The 18,067-nt window shown below is 38.5% G+C and overlaps 1 protein-coding gene and 1 long non-coding RNA gene across 2 annotated transcripts in view; one reads left to right on the plus strand and one right to left on the minus strand.

Moving 5' to 3' along the window:
* The window catches only part of LOC117062081, a 34,450-nt gene extending 32,223 nt beyond the window's left edge, over positions 1 to 2,227 (minus strand). Inside the window, exon 1 of the long non-coding RNA XR_004428205.1 lies at positions 2,120 to 2,227. This is a non-coding gene — a long non-coding RNA (uncharacterized LOC117062081). The remainder of the gene's footprint in view (positions 1 to 2,119) is intronic.
* MRPL19 (mitochondrial ribosomal protein L19) lies at positions 1,804 to 10,058 on the plus strand. The gene is made up of 6 exons (XM_033175250.1): positions 1,804 to 1,949; positions 2,141 to 2,258; positions 6,550 to 6,668; positions 6,940 to 7,074; positions 9,072 to 9,253; positions 9,393 to 10,058. Exons 1-6 carry the CDS (start codon positions 1,847 to 1,849, stop codon positions 9,612 to 9,614), a joined length of 879 nt encoding a protein of 292 aa, XP_033031141.1. The 5' UTR covers positions 1,804 to 1,846; the 3' UTR covers positions 9,615 to 10,058.
* Positions 10,059 to 18,067: the final 8,009 nt, after the last annotated feature.

Genomic DNA, 18,067 nt, shown 5'->3' on the forward strand with positions numbered 1-18,067 from the left:
GTGGGTTGCTTTTCTGAGCATTTGATATCTGTCAAAAGTAAACAGTAAGGCTTTAAACTGGGGAAACCCAAGAACAGGGTATGCATTTCTGTGCCATCTTTTTTGGTTGCTGTGTCAAGGACTGGAGGTAATTACAGGAAGGAAGACTAATGAGAAGGCTGTTGCAGGGATCTCCAGGGATCCTGAGGGGAAAAATGGTGACCTAGATTGGTAATACGGATGGAAGGATGAGAAGGTACATGGATTCCTGAAATATGTGATGGTGCCAGGCATACTTTTTGGAACTTCATCCAGGGGGAGATAGGGAAGAATCAAGGATGGCACTGAGATGTTTGGCTTAGGCAAGAGAGTGGATGCTGAAGTCATTCCCTGAGATAGGCAATACTGGGAAGGAAGTCTGGAGGTGAACAAGATGAACTCAGTATGGATATGCTGAATTTGAGGTAGCTTTGGGACATTAATACAACTGGAATGACTAATACGTAGTTAAATAATCACATTACTCTAAGTGTTCAATCCTTATACTGTGTCACCATTGCTGAGATAACAAATTCCAAATTTCTTTTTTGTGCTTGTTTCTCTTTCTTTTCTTTCCTTTTTTTTTCTTTTCTTTTCTTTTCTTTTTTTTTTTTGAGACAGAGTTTCGCTCTTGTTGCCCAGGCTGGAGTACAATGGCACAATCTCAGCTCACTGCAACCTCTGCCTCCCGGGTTCAAGAGATTCTCCTGCCTTAGTCTCCCAAGTAGCTGGGATTACAGGAGCCTGCCACCAAACTAGGATACATTTTTTTTAATTTTTAGTAGAAACGGGGTTTCACCATGTTGGCCAGGCTAGTCTCAAACTCCTGACCTCAGGCGATCTGCCCACCTTGGCCTCCCAAAATGCTGGGGTTAAAGGCGTGAGCCACCGTGCCTGGCTGTGTTTGTTCTTAGAGATAAGTTCTCACTATGTTGCCCAGGCTGGTTTCCAACTCATGGACTCAAGGGATCCTCCTGCCTCGGTTTCCCAAAGTGCTGGGGTTACAGGCATACCTGGCCATGCCCAGTCATTTTCCAAATTTCTTAACAAGACTTTTCAGCTTTACTTCTCCCACTATCCATACCCACTGTTGCCCAGCCCAAATTCATTTGGGTTCCTCAAAGAGTTTAGGCTTTCTGTAGTCTCAAGGACTACGGGCCAGCAGTTCTGTCAGGAACTGCTCTATTCTCCTTTCTGTGCATTCAACAAAGAATTCGTAAAATCAGCTGGGCGTGATGGTGCAAGACTGTAGTCTCGGCTACTCTGGAGGCTAAGGTGAGAGGACCGCCTGAGCTCAGGAGTTGCAGGCTGCAGAGCCATAATCGCGCCACTGCACTCCAGCCTGGGCAAAAGAAGAAGACCTTGTCTCAGAAAAACAAAACAAAACAAAACAAAAACAAAGAGTTAGTGAGAGTTTCTCCCTTCCCTTGCCTCATTATAGTATAATAGCAGATTTAAATACTAATCTAATAATTACACAAGGAAGAAAGAATTGCAAATGAGATCAGAGCTGCCAATCGAAGGCACCTAGTGGGAATGAAGGCCTACAACGGGATTTTCACATAGCGAGAGCTTGCCTGAGAAGATACAGTTGATTCAGAGAGGTAGGAAAGAGCTTTCTAGGCCGGGAGAACACCCCTGTGGAGGGGTGTAACTTGGCTCATTATGGGGAACTAGAGAAATTTGCTCTTTTCCTAAGACATCAGGAAAGGAGCAGGGGGAGAGACTTATCTATTTTGTCCCATAGCAGCCGCCATCTAGTGGCAGGCAGCTACAATCTCGTCGCGCTGATTACTGGGAGTTGTAGTCTTGACGTAAGCTAGCTGGCATGGCGTCCTGCATTGCAGCGGGGCACGGGGCTGCAATGGGCCTAGGTCGGCGTTTCCAAGCCGCCAGGACTCTGTTCCCCGCGCCGGCCTCTTTCGCCTGCAGTAAGAGGAGCGGGACTTGCGAGCTGGGGCGCGTTAGGGGCCCAGGGTCAGGATGGGGGAGGCAAGCCTGGAGATGAGAGGCAACCCCAGAGTTGGTCCTCCGTGGGACACCGGGTTGGGGGAGATTGCGGGGCTCTGCGGGATCTAGGGGCTGGCACTAGAGTCCTGACCTTCGTCGTCTGCTCCCGCAGGGGTCCACGCGGGGCCTGTCCGGCAGCACAGTACTGGGCCTTCTGAGCCCGGCGCGTTCCAGCCGCCGCCGAAGCCGATCATCATGGACAAGCGCCGCCCAGCGGAACAGGAACGCAGGTGAGGCACTACCCTGGCGCCAGGCGGGCAACTGGGGTCGGTGAGCGGGTCAGCGCGTTCGAGTCGGAGGTACCGGCTCTAAGATGGGGGCTGCACCTTCCCCTGCACGAGCTGGTGTGTAGGATTCATGAGCCCGTGCACCACAGTGTTCTGTCTTCCTCGCTTCTCCCCAAGCCAGCATTCAACTTCTTTGCATTTTTATTGAGTCAGAACTTCAAAGATTCCCCATATTTTAAGCTCTTTCTTCTGTGGTATATGTGCTATACCAGAGTTTTTCTCTGAGGTACATCCTGTTTATACTTGTTTAAGTCCAAGAGCCGTTCTTTTCTCTCAAAAGACCCCAACCCTGGATAGGAATAGATTGACCAACTTAAAAAATTTGCTGTGGGTTAGGTTGGAAGTTTTGGCAGACAAGGCACAGTAAAAATTGCCGCTAAAGTGTGTCTGAAACTTACTCATCAAAACAGTGTGAATAAAAACTAAAATGAATGGTGGTCATCTTGGAGGTACATGTAAATTTAAAGGACTTAAGATCTGAAAAGAGAGCTGTGTAACAACCTTTTTAAAAAAACAGTTTTCAGAGGAAAAACCTGCTGTGATTATAGGCTTCTTGAAAGGACTGTAGGTTGTTGATTTGGATTACCTCTGGGATTTTTTTTTTTTTTTTCCTAAATTTTTGAGATAGAGTCTGGTTCAGTCACCCAGCCTGGAGTGCAGTGGTGATCTTAGCTCACTGCAGCCTCAAAACTCCTGGACTCAAGTGATCCTCCCGCCTCAGCCTCCTGAGTAACTGGAACTACAGGCACCACGCCTGGCCTTTTATTTTTTATTTTTTTAAACATTTAAAATATTCCACTGATTTAAATAGAAGTAAACTTGGAGTTAGAGAACCTAGAGATTCAGAAAATATTTCCTTATAAAACTTTTTTTTTGAAGGTATTAATGGAATATCTCTTAAAGGGTGGCATTTAATAGAATTCACTTAAACAGGAATGTAAATGATATGTTCTGGAGAACAATTTGACAGAATTTAGTAAGCTTAAGTTGTGTATACCTTCTCACTCAGAAAGCACACAACCTAAACTCTTACATGTATGTACAAGGAGACAAGTACAAGAATGAATGTAAGTATTTTTTATAACAAAATTTTAGAGGCAGAATAGATAACCAACAGTAGGTGAATAGGCAAATGCATTCATATGACAGAATATTGTACAGCAGCGAAAAGTGAATGAACAAGAACTGACTTTTAATTAAACATGGATGATTTTCACAAATATGTGTGGGAAAAAACCTTTAGAATCATTAATGTAGTAGGATGCTATTTTTATGAAGTTTAAAACTATAGGCCAGGTGCAGTGGCTCACACCTGTAATCCCAGCACTTTGGGAGGTCGAGGAGGGCGGATCACGAAGTCAGGCGTTCGAGACCAGCCTGGCCCACATGGTGAAACCCCCGTCTCTACTAAAAATACAAAAAAAAAAAAAAAGCCAGACGTGGTGGCATGCGCCTATAATCCCAGCTACTCAGGAGGCTGAGGCAGGAGAACTGCTTTAACCCAGGATGCGGAGGTTGCAGTGAGCTGAGATGGTGCCACTGCACTCCAGCCTGGTTGACAGAGCAAGACTCTGTCTCAGAAAAAACAAAAACAAAACTATACTAAACAATAGTATATGCTACCCAGACATACCTGCATATGTAAAGTAAAAAGAAATTTAAGGGGGACCTTCTGAAACTTCGCCAGTCAAACATAACTTTACCAGTAGTGGTACCAGCTGATATTATGTGTCTCCTGATGTGACAGAATAAGTTGTTCACAGGATCATCTCTGTGATATTCTTACTAAAATTACTTAACCTTAGTCTAGGTATGTGGAAACAATACAGAATCCAGGGATAAGATAGTAGGCCTTGACTGTTCAAAAAAGTTAATATTATAAAAATACAAAGATGGGGAAAAGTCTTAGTTTGAGAGACTAACGACCAAATATGATGTGTGAAGCTTGATTGTATTTTGAATTGGGCAACAAATAGATGTAAAATACCTTCCCAGGATATTGACATACATTTGAGTATGAATCCTATATTAGACCACGCTTGTCCAACCCGCAGCCCAGGACAGCTTTAAATGTGGCCCAACACAAATTTATAAACTTTCTTAAAACATTATGAGTTTTTTTGTGACTTTTTTTTTTTTAAGCTTACCAGCTGTTGTTAGTGTCTTTTATGTGTGGCTCAAGATAATTCCTCCAGTGTGTCCCAGGGAAGCCAGAAGATTGGATACCTCTGTATTAGATTATGTTATCAAATTAATGCTAACTTGTATAGGTGTCATAAGGGTATCATGATAATACAGGAGCAAGTCCTTATTCTTAGCATAAGCCTTCTAAATTATTGAGGAATGAAATGCCTTGCTCTTCCATTTTTTTGAGACAGAGCCTTGCTTTTGTCACCCAGGCTGGAGTGCAGTGGCATGATCTTGGCTCTGCAGCCTCCCACTCCTAGGCCCCTCCCTACTCATTCCCCCAAGTGGCTGGGACTACAGGTGCCCGCCACCATGCCTGGCTATTTTTAACATTTTTTTGTTGGAGAATGAGGTCTCACTATGTTGCCTAGCCTGGTCTGGAACTCCTGGGCTCAAATGATCTACCCTCCTCGGCCTCTCAAGTGTTGGGATAACAGATGTAAACCACCACACCTGGCTGACATTTTCAAATGGTTCAGAAAAAAATGATACGTATATATAAAGCAAATACAGCAGAATTTTAGCAGTTAGTAAAAGTAGATGAACGATCTACAGTTGTTCATTGTATTATTATTTTTTTGGTAGGCTTTAAAATTTTCAAAGTAGAAAATTGAGGAAGAGGAAGAAATTCATGGGAATAATCACCAAATTTAGGATAGTAATGAACTCTACAGAGTAGGAAGGGATACGCTGGGGCTTCCACAATATTGGTAATTTATTTCTTGAGGTAGGTGGTAGAGACATGAATAGTCATTGTACTGTCATTTATACTTTTTATGTAGATTAAATATTTCATAATGAGCTTAAAATCAGTTAAGAAAAAAAGGAAGATTATTATTTTTTAAGCGAAAGGATTTCACCTTTATAAGATTTACACAATTTTCACATAGCTTCATTTCTACAATCACAACAGTCCTGAGGTGAACAGGCAGGGTCTAATCATTCTCTTTTTACAGAGGGAGAACCAGCAAATTAGGGAAATCAAAATGGGGACACTAACAGGATTTCTGTGGAAATTTAAGTAAATGAGAATTTATGGTGAATTTTTTATTCTAAAACAAATACCTCACCTTGGCCAAAAATGGGACATTACCCAAGGTCCCCTACTAGGCCAGAGGAGAAAAGCAAGGACTTACCTCCTACAGAGGCACAAACAAGGCAGACGAGGACCCAGCAGTCACCTAAGGCCCAAGGGTCTCCAGTTAGGAGAATGTGAAATGCAAGGATGCGGGACTGGCCTAAGGTACAGGAAGAGCAGTAAACAGAAGAAAACAGATGAGGAGGGGGAAAAGCAAGAATTATTAAACATGGTCAGGGAGCGAAGAGCACTACAAAGCCTCAGGATTTCTTCAAGGGATACTGCTGTACCAGGAGGGCAGAAAGATAACCACGAGACACCAGGACTACCAATAGGCGTCACAGTTGTCACAATCATCATACTCAAACTGGTCTTTAGTCTTGGCCAGCAGACACAGCAAACAAGCTGCAGATGCCACAGGCCCTTCAGCACCATCTCCAGGGCCATCTTCCCTGATCAGGAAGATCATTTTAAAAGTCAGTTTATAATTAGTAATTTATATGTTGATGTCTTTTCTGACATAATTTATTATAGCATGTATAGCTCAGTGTGAGACCTGTAGTAATGGTCATAGGCTTTGGAGACTGACAAACATACCTACATTTAAATCTTGACTTGACAGATTTATAGCTAATGTAGCAATGGGTTAGTTATTTACTTTTTTCAAGCTTCAGTTTCTTGCTCTGTAAAAAGGAGATGACACCAAACCTACATGGTTGCTAGAAGGATTAATTTATGCAATAGATGTTTCACAAAGCTTTTAACAAAATACCAGGTGAGTACTCAGGAATTGTTAGCTATTTTCAGGAGCATTAACAATTTTAGAAATAAGATTGACTTTTATTTAGACAATGAACAATAAAACACGTCAATATCGTATTCTTTAATTTCTTTGAAAAGCAACAATTTTTCTTTTAGCAGCCTTTTAAGTTTACTTTTAATTAATTTATTTATTTGTATTTTTCACAGGTTCTTGAGTCCTGAATTCATTCCTCAAAGGGGAAGAACAGATCCTCTGAAATTTCAAATAGAAAGAAAAGATATGTTAGAAAGGAGAAAAGTACTCCACATCCCAGAGTTCTACGTTGGTCAGTAAGAGCTGTATGATTTTATTATTAGTGATTGGGTGGTTAGTTTCTTAGTGATTGGATGGTTAGTTTTCTTAAAAAACAAAATAAGATTTTTTTTTACATATCTGGGTTATGCTCATATGAAGTATTTCTTCCTAAATTAAAAGATTTAGGAAGTTAAGAAGAAGTTACCTAGAAATGCTATTTGTTTGTTTCTGCATCTTATATAAAGTTTACTTTTCAGCTGGATGTGCTGGGAAAAAAGTTCACTTCTCTTTTGAATTTGTAGGAAGTATTCTTCGTGTTACTACAGCTGACCCATATGCCAGTGGAAAAATCAGCCAGTTTCTGGGGATTTGCATCCAGAGATCAGGAAAAGGCCTTGGAGCTACTTTCATCCTTAGGAATGTTATCGAAGGACAAGGTAAGTTTTATTTCATCATTTTCATTGTCTAGAAAATGTTATCTCAGGATTCCTTTTTGTTTCTGCATCCTGGGATAAGAAATCTGAAATTTGAAAGTAAAAGGGGACTCTGAGGGAAGATGTGGAGCCTGTGGCTTTAGAATGGATTGAGATTTGATGTTAATGATTAAATGTGGTTGACGGACATCTTTCTCTTGAAGGCTTCTTATATTATTGGAGCAACAGTCATTAGAAGTAGACTCTGCAAACCATGGCAACATCAAAGGGGGGAATAAATCACTATAAAGCAGTATGGGGATATTCGTTTTAGGAGCAAATAACCCATGAGTAAAACTTTAAGACAAACATATAATGTCTTCATTAATTACTTGCTCCTAAAATGAATATCACTGTCTTACATGACTTGGGAGGAATTTTAAAAAGGCAAAATTGTGTTTGTATACTATGCCTTATAGGAACAAGTAGTAAAACTCTAGCAAGATTATTAATTAAAATGGCAGGAACAGTTAAGTTTATCAAGTTGAATGTTTCATGAAGTTCCAACAACAAAGTATTCTTATTTTCAAAGAAATTGAAAATGTGAAAGCAGTTGCTGTCTGTAATGACCTAGTGGGCTGTGCATGTAGGAATTCAGCAGGACATAATTGATTTGTGCCTTAAATCAAGTCAAATACTTGGAGAGGCCTTGTAATAGAAGTAAATGAGCATAGGAGTGAGTCATTTGATTTTCTTTAAACATTAAGATAGTAATAGTTTCTACTCTACATGGTTCTAGCCAATCAACTATGAGATACTGAATTTGAAGTACTGGATACAGAATACTCAAAAAGGATTAGCTCCCTCTGGCCATTCTCTATAGTATGTCTGACTGTTGTAACCTGCCTCGAACTTCCCCATCACTACTTCCTGCATTAGTGTTTCCTTCTTGTCCAATGGCTTTGTATACCATCTTTATAATGATAACTTCCAAATTTATAACTCCAGATTTTTAAGTTCCAGATTTGCATTTGCAACTCGGATCAACACTCTATTTGGATGTCTTACCAGCATAAGTTGAAAGCAGAACCCTTTATTTCCACTTGCAGGGTGTTCCATTCACAGTCTTTTCTATTTCCATAAATGGTACCACTGCCTACCCACTTACTTTCACACATGCAGTCAATCAAATTTTCTTGGCATAATCTCCAAAAAATATATCACAGTTTTGTCTGTTTTTCCCTCTACATTGTTGTCACCCTCATCCATGTCACCATCATCTGCTTGCATTTGTGCAGTCTCTGGTTTACATTTCTGGTGTCTTATTCTGTTTGTGCTGTTATAACAAAATGCTACAGGCTGGGTAATTTAGAAAGAACAAATTTATTTCTCACAGTTCGGGAGGCTGGGAAATCTAAGTTCAAGGTGCTGGCAGGTTTGGTATTTGGTGAGGCCTCCTTCCCTGCATCCAAGATGGTGCCTTGTTGCTGTGTGCTCTGGAAGGGCCAAGCACTGTGCCCTCACATGGTAAAAGGTGAAAGGGCAAAGCAAAACTAGTTCTCTCCAGCCCTTTAATCCACTAATCCTTAATCAAAGGAGCTTCTAACCAAAGTTGGAACTTAATATTTTACTTCTTTTGCACCATTAATCTTATTACTCTTAACATGGAAGATTGATTTTTCTTCAAGTAATTGGGAGATAAAAACATGACATAGGGAAGAATTCAGACTTTCTCTGAAGTTACTACTATGAGAATTAAGAGATATGTGACTCAACATATTTCTAGAAGCCATTTTTTCTTTTTTAGACTATCATTCCAATTCAGACTTTCTCACTTTATATTTAAATGGATTTTAGCTTATTTCTATAAAGTAATCTTTATCTTAAACATTTCAAATTAACGGCACATTTTCTACATGCAAAACTTTGTGCTAATTCCTTTATGAAATGCTTTTACTGTAGTATGAAACGTATAGGAATGTGGACTTAGATTGTAAGAATATATTTTATTTTCTATTTAGGTGTTGAGATTTGCTTTGAACTTTATAATCCTCGGGTCCAGGAGATTCAAGTGGTCAAATTAGAGAAACGGCTGGATGATAGCTTGCTGTACTTACGAGATGCCCTTCCTGAATATAGCACTTTTGATGTGAATATGAAGCCAGTAGCACAAGAGCCTACCCAGAAAGTCCCTGTTAATGAGGTATGGGTTATACATTCGAAACCAGAAGTTCAAGTAGAAAATAAGAAAGAATCATCTTAATGAAAACTTCAGAAGAATTTTTGCTTATGCCTATCAGCCTAATTATTCCTTTTTTTTTTTTTTTTTTAATCTTCCTTAGCTGAAAGTGAAAATGAAGCCTAAGCCCTGGTCTAAACGCTGGGAACGTCCAAATTTTAATATTAAAGGAATCAGATTTGATCTTTGTTTAACTGAAGAGCAAATGAAAGAAGCTCAGAAGTGGAGTCAGCCGTGGCTTGAATTTGATATGATGAGGGAATATGATACTTCAAAAATTGAAGCTGCAATATGGAAGGAAATTGAAGCGTCAAAAAGGTCTTGATTCTGAGAATGAATTTGGTTAGTTGCAGAATATTATTGGCTCTAAGAGGATATATTTTGAGACCAATTTCATTTCATTTATAAGAACATAGTAATTAAGTGAACTAAATATTCATTGTTTTAATACTTTTTTCTAAAATAAAACTTGTACACCAGTTTATTACTCTAAAAAGAGAATTACACATGCCAAATGGTCTGATGTCCATTTGCTTATTGGAGGTAAAGCTACAATAGAAGTCAGAGCATCACCAGAATGTTCTTCAATGAGCATGGAACCTGAGCAAGGGGAATAGTTGGGGTGATTTTTTGTAAATTGTGAAACAATTCATAAGCACAGTAATGTATGATTTACCGAATAATAAACATTCATGTACCCACTATCAGGTTAAGAAATCAAATATTTAGTAATATCTAAGAATGTTAAGAAATAAAACATTTAATAAGATCTCAGAAGACTCTGGTATATCTGCAATTGTATCTCTCTCCTTTTTACATGTAAATATCATCTTGACTTCTTAATCATTCCTTTGCATTTCTTTTAGTTTACTGCCAACATATATTCTTCAACAACATATTTAATTTTGAAAAACCTGTTAGCAAGTATAAAGGGGCAGTATTACTATTATTGCATGAAGGCTTCAAGGGAAACGTTACAGCCTTTGGATCACAGTCTGGCTTCAGCTCCCCCTGAGAGTTTACAAAGGCCAATTTTGCAAGTTCATGGCTAAGGTTATGAGTGAGTTCTGCTAAACAGAAGGCTCACTACAGGGTATCTGGCAGGATTATACTGGGTAACTGGATGTCGTGGAAATGTGGTTAGAAGAAGTAAACTTTTTTGATGCTCACTGCATGATGAATCAAAGTCTATATCTTAGGATTAGGTCAAAACAATACCTTTGGTATATGATATGAGTGTTGTTGCTGATCCATGCAGCATGGATTGGAAAGCTGGGGTATAATCACACATGCTTAAGAAAAGCATGTAATTTGGTCCATACTCACCTGGGTAAACTTGCTCAGGTTAAAAAGTACAGTACTATCCTAAATCTTGAAGGCAACTCTCAACCTGTCCATTACCTTCATTCCATCATTACCTTCAAATCTGCCCTCTAGTTCCTAGCTATCTTGGGACTAACTTCTTTCCTGCGCTCAGCTGTTTTCTGGATTCCATATTTTCCATTTTATTGAGTACTAATTTGTTTTGCTGAAGCACATCCTTTGGTAGCTTCTAGAGGAAGTTTAAGTGGAAGTAAAATTTTTGAGACCTTGCATGTCTCATGTTTGATTGATACTTTATACGTTTAGGTAGGAGGTAATTTTCCTTCAGAACTTTAAAAATATTGTTGCTCCATTTTCTTTGTTTCCATCACTGTATTGAGAAATCCAATGCCATTTTGATTTCCATTTCTCATAAATTTCATGATGATGTGCCTTGGTGTGGGTCTGTATTTATCCATTGTATTGGGTTTTGGGTGAACCCTTCCAAGGTAGTAACTCACTTCTGTCAGTTCTGGGAAACACTTAGCATTGGTTGATGATTTATTCTCTGCGGCTTTGTTCTCCAAACTATTTTTTGGATGTTGGATATCCAGCACTGGGTATCTATTTCCTTACCTCCCTCCCTTGACCCCAATCTCTTTGTTTTTTAGCTCTTTTAGCACAATCTTCCAACTCCTTGCTATTGTAATTTAAAATCTTAAAGACCCCTTCTTGATTTGTGAAAGTTCCTTTTCTTATAACCAAAAAGCCTTTATCTATGGATTTGCTCATAGATAATGGGTATTCAATAAAGTGTTTGTATTTTTTTCATTTAAAATTGTTTGCACGTCTATTTCCACCAAATTTCTTTCTATATTTATTTATTTATTTTTTGTCTGTATTTCAGGCTTTTCCAGGATATTTGGTAATCTTTGGCTGTCTTCTTATGGTTGAATGAGGGACTAAAAAGCTTCAAAGCCTTGGGATTGTGGGAAGGGGTTGTCTTTAGGGTTATCTGAATGGGCTTTTTTGGGAGTCCCCTCCTCCACATGAATATTTTGGTTTTGTCAGATTTCCTAGAATAGAGGCTTCCAATCTCCTTCCTGGAGGGGTCTGTCCAGGAAGGAGATTGTCTAGGGGTCTGTCATACAGCAGCTTTTAGCTACTTCCTTGATCTTTTTCACTTATGATTATATAGTCATCTAACTACTGTCAACAGGTAATAGATATCCTATCCTTCACTTGTTTAGATTATTTGCTGAGATAACCTCTCAAAAGAACCTCTCCAAATAAAAGGTTAACAAGAGCCTATATCTTATATTTTTCTTCTTTTTATCTTGTTAGAAGATAGCTATTAAAACCTGTTCTTTTTCTGTCTTGATAAACACACTTGAATATTGGTAGAATGGTAGATGGGTGTATTTTAGGATCTAAAGCTCTGCAAATGTATGATCAGCTTGTAAGTACAGTGTATGATCAGCTTGTAAATACAGGTGCTCAAAAACATGTAAACAATCATGCTTTTTACTCTGTAGGAATATCTTTAAAATTCTTGTGAATTTTCCCCCAGAAGTAAAGCAAATCTTCCCCCAGAAATAAAATTAAACATACATAATCTAAAGCTTTTTTTATTGTGGTAAGATATACATAACATAATTTGCCATTGTAAACATTTTAAATTTACAAGTCAGAGGCATTAATTACATTCACAAAGTTGTGAAATTATTACTACTATTTCCAAAATTTTCTCATCACCCCAAACTGAAACTCTGTAACTGTTAAGCAATAACCTCATTCCTGTATCTCTCCCAGCCCCAGGTAACCTCACCTGCTTCTTTTTATCTTTGAGACAAGGTCTCATTCTGTCACTCAGGTAAGAGTGCAGTGGTGTGATCATAGCTCATTGCAGCCTCAAAATCCTGGGCTCAAGCAGTTCTCCCACCTCAGCCTCCTTGAGTAGCTAGGATTACGGGCACATGTTCACTGCACCTGTCTGATTTTGTTTTTTGCAGAGATGTGGTGGTGCTATGTTTCCCATGCTGGTCTTGAGCTCCTGACCTCAAGCAGTCCTTAAGATTCATCCATGTTGTGGCATGTATCAGAATTTCATTTGTTTTTATGACTAATATTCCATTGTATGTATACACATTTTGTTTATCTTCTGATGAACACTGGGATATTTCTACCTTTTGGCTATTGTGAATAATGCTGCAATAAACATTGACATAAGTATATATTTGATTGCCTGTTTCTAAGTTCTCTTGGATATACATCTTGAGTGGAATTGCTAGATAATGTCATGTTTTATTTCTCTTGTGATTTCTTCTTTGATCCACTGGTTGAGTGTGTTAATTTCTACATGTTTATGAATTTCCCACTATTTTTTGTTATTGATTTCCAAGTTCATTCCATTGTGATTAGAGAAGATACTTAGTATGATTTTAATGTTTTTAAGTTTGAGAATTGGTGTGTGGCCTAATAGATGGTCTGTCCTGGAGAATGTTCCTCGTACACTTGAGCAAAATGTGTATCATGCTATTGTTGACTGTAGTGTTCTATATGTCTCTTAGGTTAAGGTGGTTTATAATGTGTTAAAGTTCTTTTTTCTAAAAAAATATGTTTGCACAGAGTATTTTTTTTTTTTTTTTTTTTTGAGATGGAGTCTCACTCTGTCACCCAGGCTGGAGTGCAGTGGCACAATCTTTGCTTACTGCAAGCTCCAACTCCCAGGTTCACACCATTCTCCTGCCTCAGCCTCCCAAATAGCTGGGACTACAGGCACCCGCCACCATGCCTGGCTAAATTTGTTTTTATATTTTTTTAGTAGAGATGGGGTTTCACTGTGTTAGCCAGGATGGTCTCAATCTCCTGACCTCGTGATCCACCCACCTCGGCCTCCCAAAGTGCTGGGATTATAGGCGTGAGCCACCTGGCCTGGCCCAGAGTATCTTTATCTATGTGTTCCATGTATTTGTGTCTTTGGAGCCATAGTATTCTCTTGTAGACAGCATATCGCTATCTTTTGTGGTTTTTGTCCATTCTGCCAATTTCTGCCTTTTGATTGGAAAATTTAATCCATTTACATTTAAAGTAATTAAGGAAGGACTTTCTTCTACCATTGAACACTTTTTCTATATGTCATATACTTTTTTGGCCCCTCATTTCCTCTTTATGGCCTTCTTTTCTGTGTTTTTGTAGTGAACTAATCTGATTCTCTTCTCACTCCACTTTGTGTATAATTGTTAGATATTTTATTTGTGGTTGCTATGGGGATTATAGTTAACATCCTACACTTACAACAATCTAATTTGAACTGATACCAATTTACCTTCAATAGCATACAAAATCTCTACTCCTGTAAAGCTCTGACCCTGCTGCCCTTATGTTATTGATGGCACAAATTATATGTTTATGTATCTGATGCCTAATAAATATAGTTATTTGTATTAGTTTGTCTTTTAAATCATTTAGGAAATAAAAAGTGGAGTTAGAAAACTGACAGTAATACTGAGTTTTATATTTGTCAATATATCTTATTTTGGATCTTTATTTCAGTATACAGATTTGAGTTACTGTCTAGTGCCCTTTCATTTCAGCCCAAAGGATTCCCTTATGCATTTCTTGCAGGGCAAGTCTAATTGTAATAAACTCCCTCAGCTTTTGTTTTATCTGAGAATGTCTTGATTTCTTCCTTATTTTTGCCAGATACACGAATTTTTGGTAACAGTATTTTTCTTTCAGCACTTTAAATATGTCATCCCACTACCTTCTGACTTCATGGTTTCTCATGAGATATTAAATGTTATAAAATTTGAGGATTCCTCATTCTTGATGAGTCAGTTCTGTCTTACTGCTTTTCAGATTTGCTCAGCTTTTGTCTTTTGACAGTTTGATTATAATGTGGCTCAGTGTGGGTCTCTGAGTTTGTCCCACTTGGAGTTTGTTGAGTTTCTTGGAGTCATAGATTTATGTCTTTTATCAAATTTTGGACATCTTTGGCTATTATTTCTTCAATTTTTTTCACTGCTTTATTTTCCTTCTGAAATATTCTTAATGTATATGTTGGTCTGTTTGATGCTGTCTCACCAGTTTCTTAGGCTGTGTTATCTTTTGTTCCTCAGACTTGATTATTGCAGTTGCCCTTCTTTTTTTCAAGTTTGTTGATTCTTCTCCCTGTTCAGATCAACTGTTAAACTCCTCTGGTGAATTTATTTCAGTTACTGTACTTTTCAGCTCCAAAATTTATCTTTGGTTTCTTTTTATAATTTCTATGTCTTTATTGATATTCTCATTTTGTTAATATGTCTATTTCTACCTTTAGTTCTTTGTCCATGTTTTCCTTTAGCTCTTTGGGCTTATGTAAGACAATTGTTTAAAGTCTTTGCATAGTAAGTCCAGTGTCTGTGCTTCTTCAGGGATGGATTTCATTATTTTGTTTTCAATGAGCCATACTTTCCTGTGTCTTTGTATGCTGTCTTTTTGTTGTTGAAAACTGTATGTTTGAACATTATAATATGGTGGCCCTGAAAATCAGATACTCCCCCCTTCCTGAGAATTAATTTTTATTTATCTTATTATTGAAGATTATAACAGTCTATTGTTTAGTGACATTTCCAAACTATTTTTGCAAAGACTATTCCTTCTGTGTGTCATCATTGAAGTCTGTGTTCCTTAGCTTGTGTTTAATAGTTTGACATAGATTTCTTTGAAAGGAGTTAAAACTAGCAGACAAACATCTCTCCCAGTCTTTGCAGATTGGCTCTGTGCTGGGCTTTTCCCTTAACACTTAGCCAGGCTTGTAATGAGCCTAGAATCAGGCCCAAAAGCATAGTGTCTTTGCAGGTCTTGTCTGAGCAAACTTTTTGCTGTGTATGCATGTAGTTTCCTAAATCCCCCTCTATGTGCTGTTGAATATTCTAATTTCCCAAAGAAACTCCTTTGCAGCTTTTTCTCACAGAACATAGATGGTTTTTTTGATATCTTGACCACAGTCTTTAGACCCAAGTGTTTGCAGGTTTTTAGTTCACCTAACACTTTTTTCTTTTTTCTTTTTGTTATACTTTAAGTTCTAGGGTACATGTGCACAATGTGCAGGTTTGTTACATATGTATACTTGTGCCATGTTGGTGTGCTGCACCCATCAACTCATCAGCACCCATCAACTCGTCATTTACATCAGGTATAACTCCCAATGCCATCCCTCCCCCCTCCCCACTCCCCATAATAGGCCCTGGTGTGTGAGGTTCCCCTTCCAGAGTCCAAGTGATCTCATTGTTCAATTCCCACCTATGAGTGAGAACATGCGGTATTTGGTTTTCTGTTCTTGCGATAGTTTACTGAGAATGATGGTTGACAGCTGCATCCATGTCTCTGCAAAGGACATGAACTCATCCTTTTTTTACGGCTGCATAGTATTCCATGGTGTATATGTGCCACATTTTCTTAATCCAGTCTGTCACTGATGGACATTTGGGTTGATTCCAAGTCTTTGCTATTGTGAATAGTGCTGCAGTGAACATACATGTGCATGTGTCTTTATAGCAGCATGACTTATAATCCTTTGGGTATACACCCAGTAATGGGATGGCTGGGTCATATGGTATTTCTAGTTCTAGATCCTTGAGGAATCGCCATACTGTTTTCCAAAATGGTTGAACCAGTTTACAATCCCACCAACAGTGTAAAAGTGTTCCTATTTCTCCACGTCCTCTCCAGCACCAGTTGTTTCCTGACTTTTTAATGATTGCCATTCTAACTGGTGTGAGATGGTATCTCATTGTGGTTTTGATTTGCATTTCTCTGATGGCCAGTGATGACAAGCATTTTTTCATGTGCCTGTTGGATGTATGCGTGTCTTCTTTTGAGAAATATCTGTTCATATCCTTTGCTCACTTTTTGATGGGGTTGTTTTTTTCTTGTAAATTTGTTTGAGTTCTTTGTAGGTTCTGGATATTAGCCCTTTGTCAGATGAGTAGATTGCAAAAATTTTCTCCCATTCTGTAGGTTGCCTGTTCACACTGATGGTAGTTTCTTTTGCTGTGCAGAAGCTCTTTAGTTTAATCATATCCCATTTGTCAATTTTGGCTTTTGTTGCCATTGCTTTTGGTGTTTTAGACATGAAGTCCTTGCCCATGCCTATGTCCTGAATGGTATTACTTAGGTTTTCTTCTAGGGTTTTTATGGTTTTAGGTCTAACGTTTAAGTCTTTAATCCATCTTGAATTAATTTTTGTATAAGGAGTAAGGAAAGGATCCAGTTTCAGCTTTCTACTTATGGCTAGCCAATTTTCCCAGCACCATTTATTAAATAGGGAATCCTTTCCCCATTTCTTGTTTTTCTCAGGTTTGTCAAAGATCAGATGGCTGTAGATGTGTGGTATTATTTCTGAGAGCTCTGTTCTGTTCCATTGGTCTATATCTCTGTTTTGGTACCAGTACCATGCTGTTTTGGTTACTGTAGCCTTGTAGTACAGTTTGAAGTCAGGTAGCGTGTTGCCTCCAGTTGTTCTTTTGACTTAGGATTGTCTTGGCAATGCGGGCCTTTTTTGGTCCCATATGAACTTTAAAGCAGTTTTTTCCAATTGTATGAAGAAAGTCATTGGTAGCTTGATGGGGATGGCATTGAATCTATAAATTACCTTGGGCAGTATGGCCATTTTCACGATATTGATTCTTCCTATCCATGAGCATGGTATGTTCTTCCATTTGTTTGTGTCCTCTTTTATTTCACTGAGCAGTGGTTTGTAGTTCTCCTTGAAGAGGTCCTTTATATCCCTTGTAAGTTGGATTCCTAGGTATTTTATTCTCTTTGAAGCAATTGTGAATGGAAGTTCATTCATGATTTGGCTCTCTCTTTGTCTGTTACTGGTGTATAAGAATGCTTGTGATTTTTGCACATTAATTTTGTGTCCTGAGACTTTGCTGAAGTTGCTTATCAGCTTAAGGAGATTTTGGGCTGAAACGATGGGGTTTTCTAAATATACAATCATGTCATCTGCAAACAGGGACAATTTGACTTCTTCTTTTCCTAACTGAACCCTTTATTTCTTTCTCTTGCCTGATTGTCCTGGCCAGAACTTCCAATACTATGTTGAATAGGAGTGGTGAGAGAGGGCATCCCTGTCTTGCGCCAGTTTTCAAAGGGAATGCTTCCAGTTTTTGCCCATTCAGTATGATATTGGCTGTGGGTTTGTCATAAATAGCTCTTATTATTTTGAGATATGTTCTGTTAATACCGAATTTATTGAGAGTTTTTAGCATGAAGGGCTGTAGAATTTTGTCAAAGGCCTTTTCTGCATCTATTGGGATAATCATGTGGTTTTTGTCTTTGGTTCTGTTTATATGATGGATTACGTTTATTGATTTGCGTATGTTGAACCAGCCTTGCATCCCAGGGATGAAGCCCACTTGATCCTGGTGGATAAGCTTTTTGATGTGCTGCTGGATTCGGTTTGCCAGGAATTTATTGAGGATTTTT

Source organism: Trachypithecus francoisi, unplaced genomic scaffold, assembly GCF_009764315.1.
Source record: "Trachypithecus francoisi isolate TF-2019V2 unplaced genomic scaffold, Tfra_2.0 Lachesis_group17, whole genome shotgun sequence".
NCBI lineage: Eukaryota > Metazoa > Chordata > Mammalia > Primates > Cercopithecidae > Trachypithecus > Trachypithecus francoisi.

Excerpts from the sequence above, each read along its gene's own strand:
- MRPL19 (XM_033175250.1), top strand. The coding sequence starts at position 1,847 with ATGGCGTCCTGCATTGCAGCGGGGCACGGGGCTGCAATGGGCCTAGGT. Across the intron at positions 6,669-6,939 it reads CATCCCAGAGTTCTACGTTG|GAAGTATTCTTCGTGTTACT; the intron begins GTCAGTAAGAGC and ends TTGAATTTGTAG. Across the intron at positions 7,075-9,071 it reads GAATGTTATCGAAGGACAAG|GTGTTGAGATTTGCTTTGAA; the intron begins GTAAGTTTTATT and ends TTTTCTATTTAG.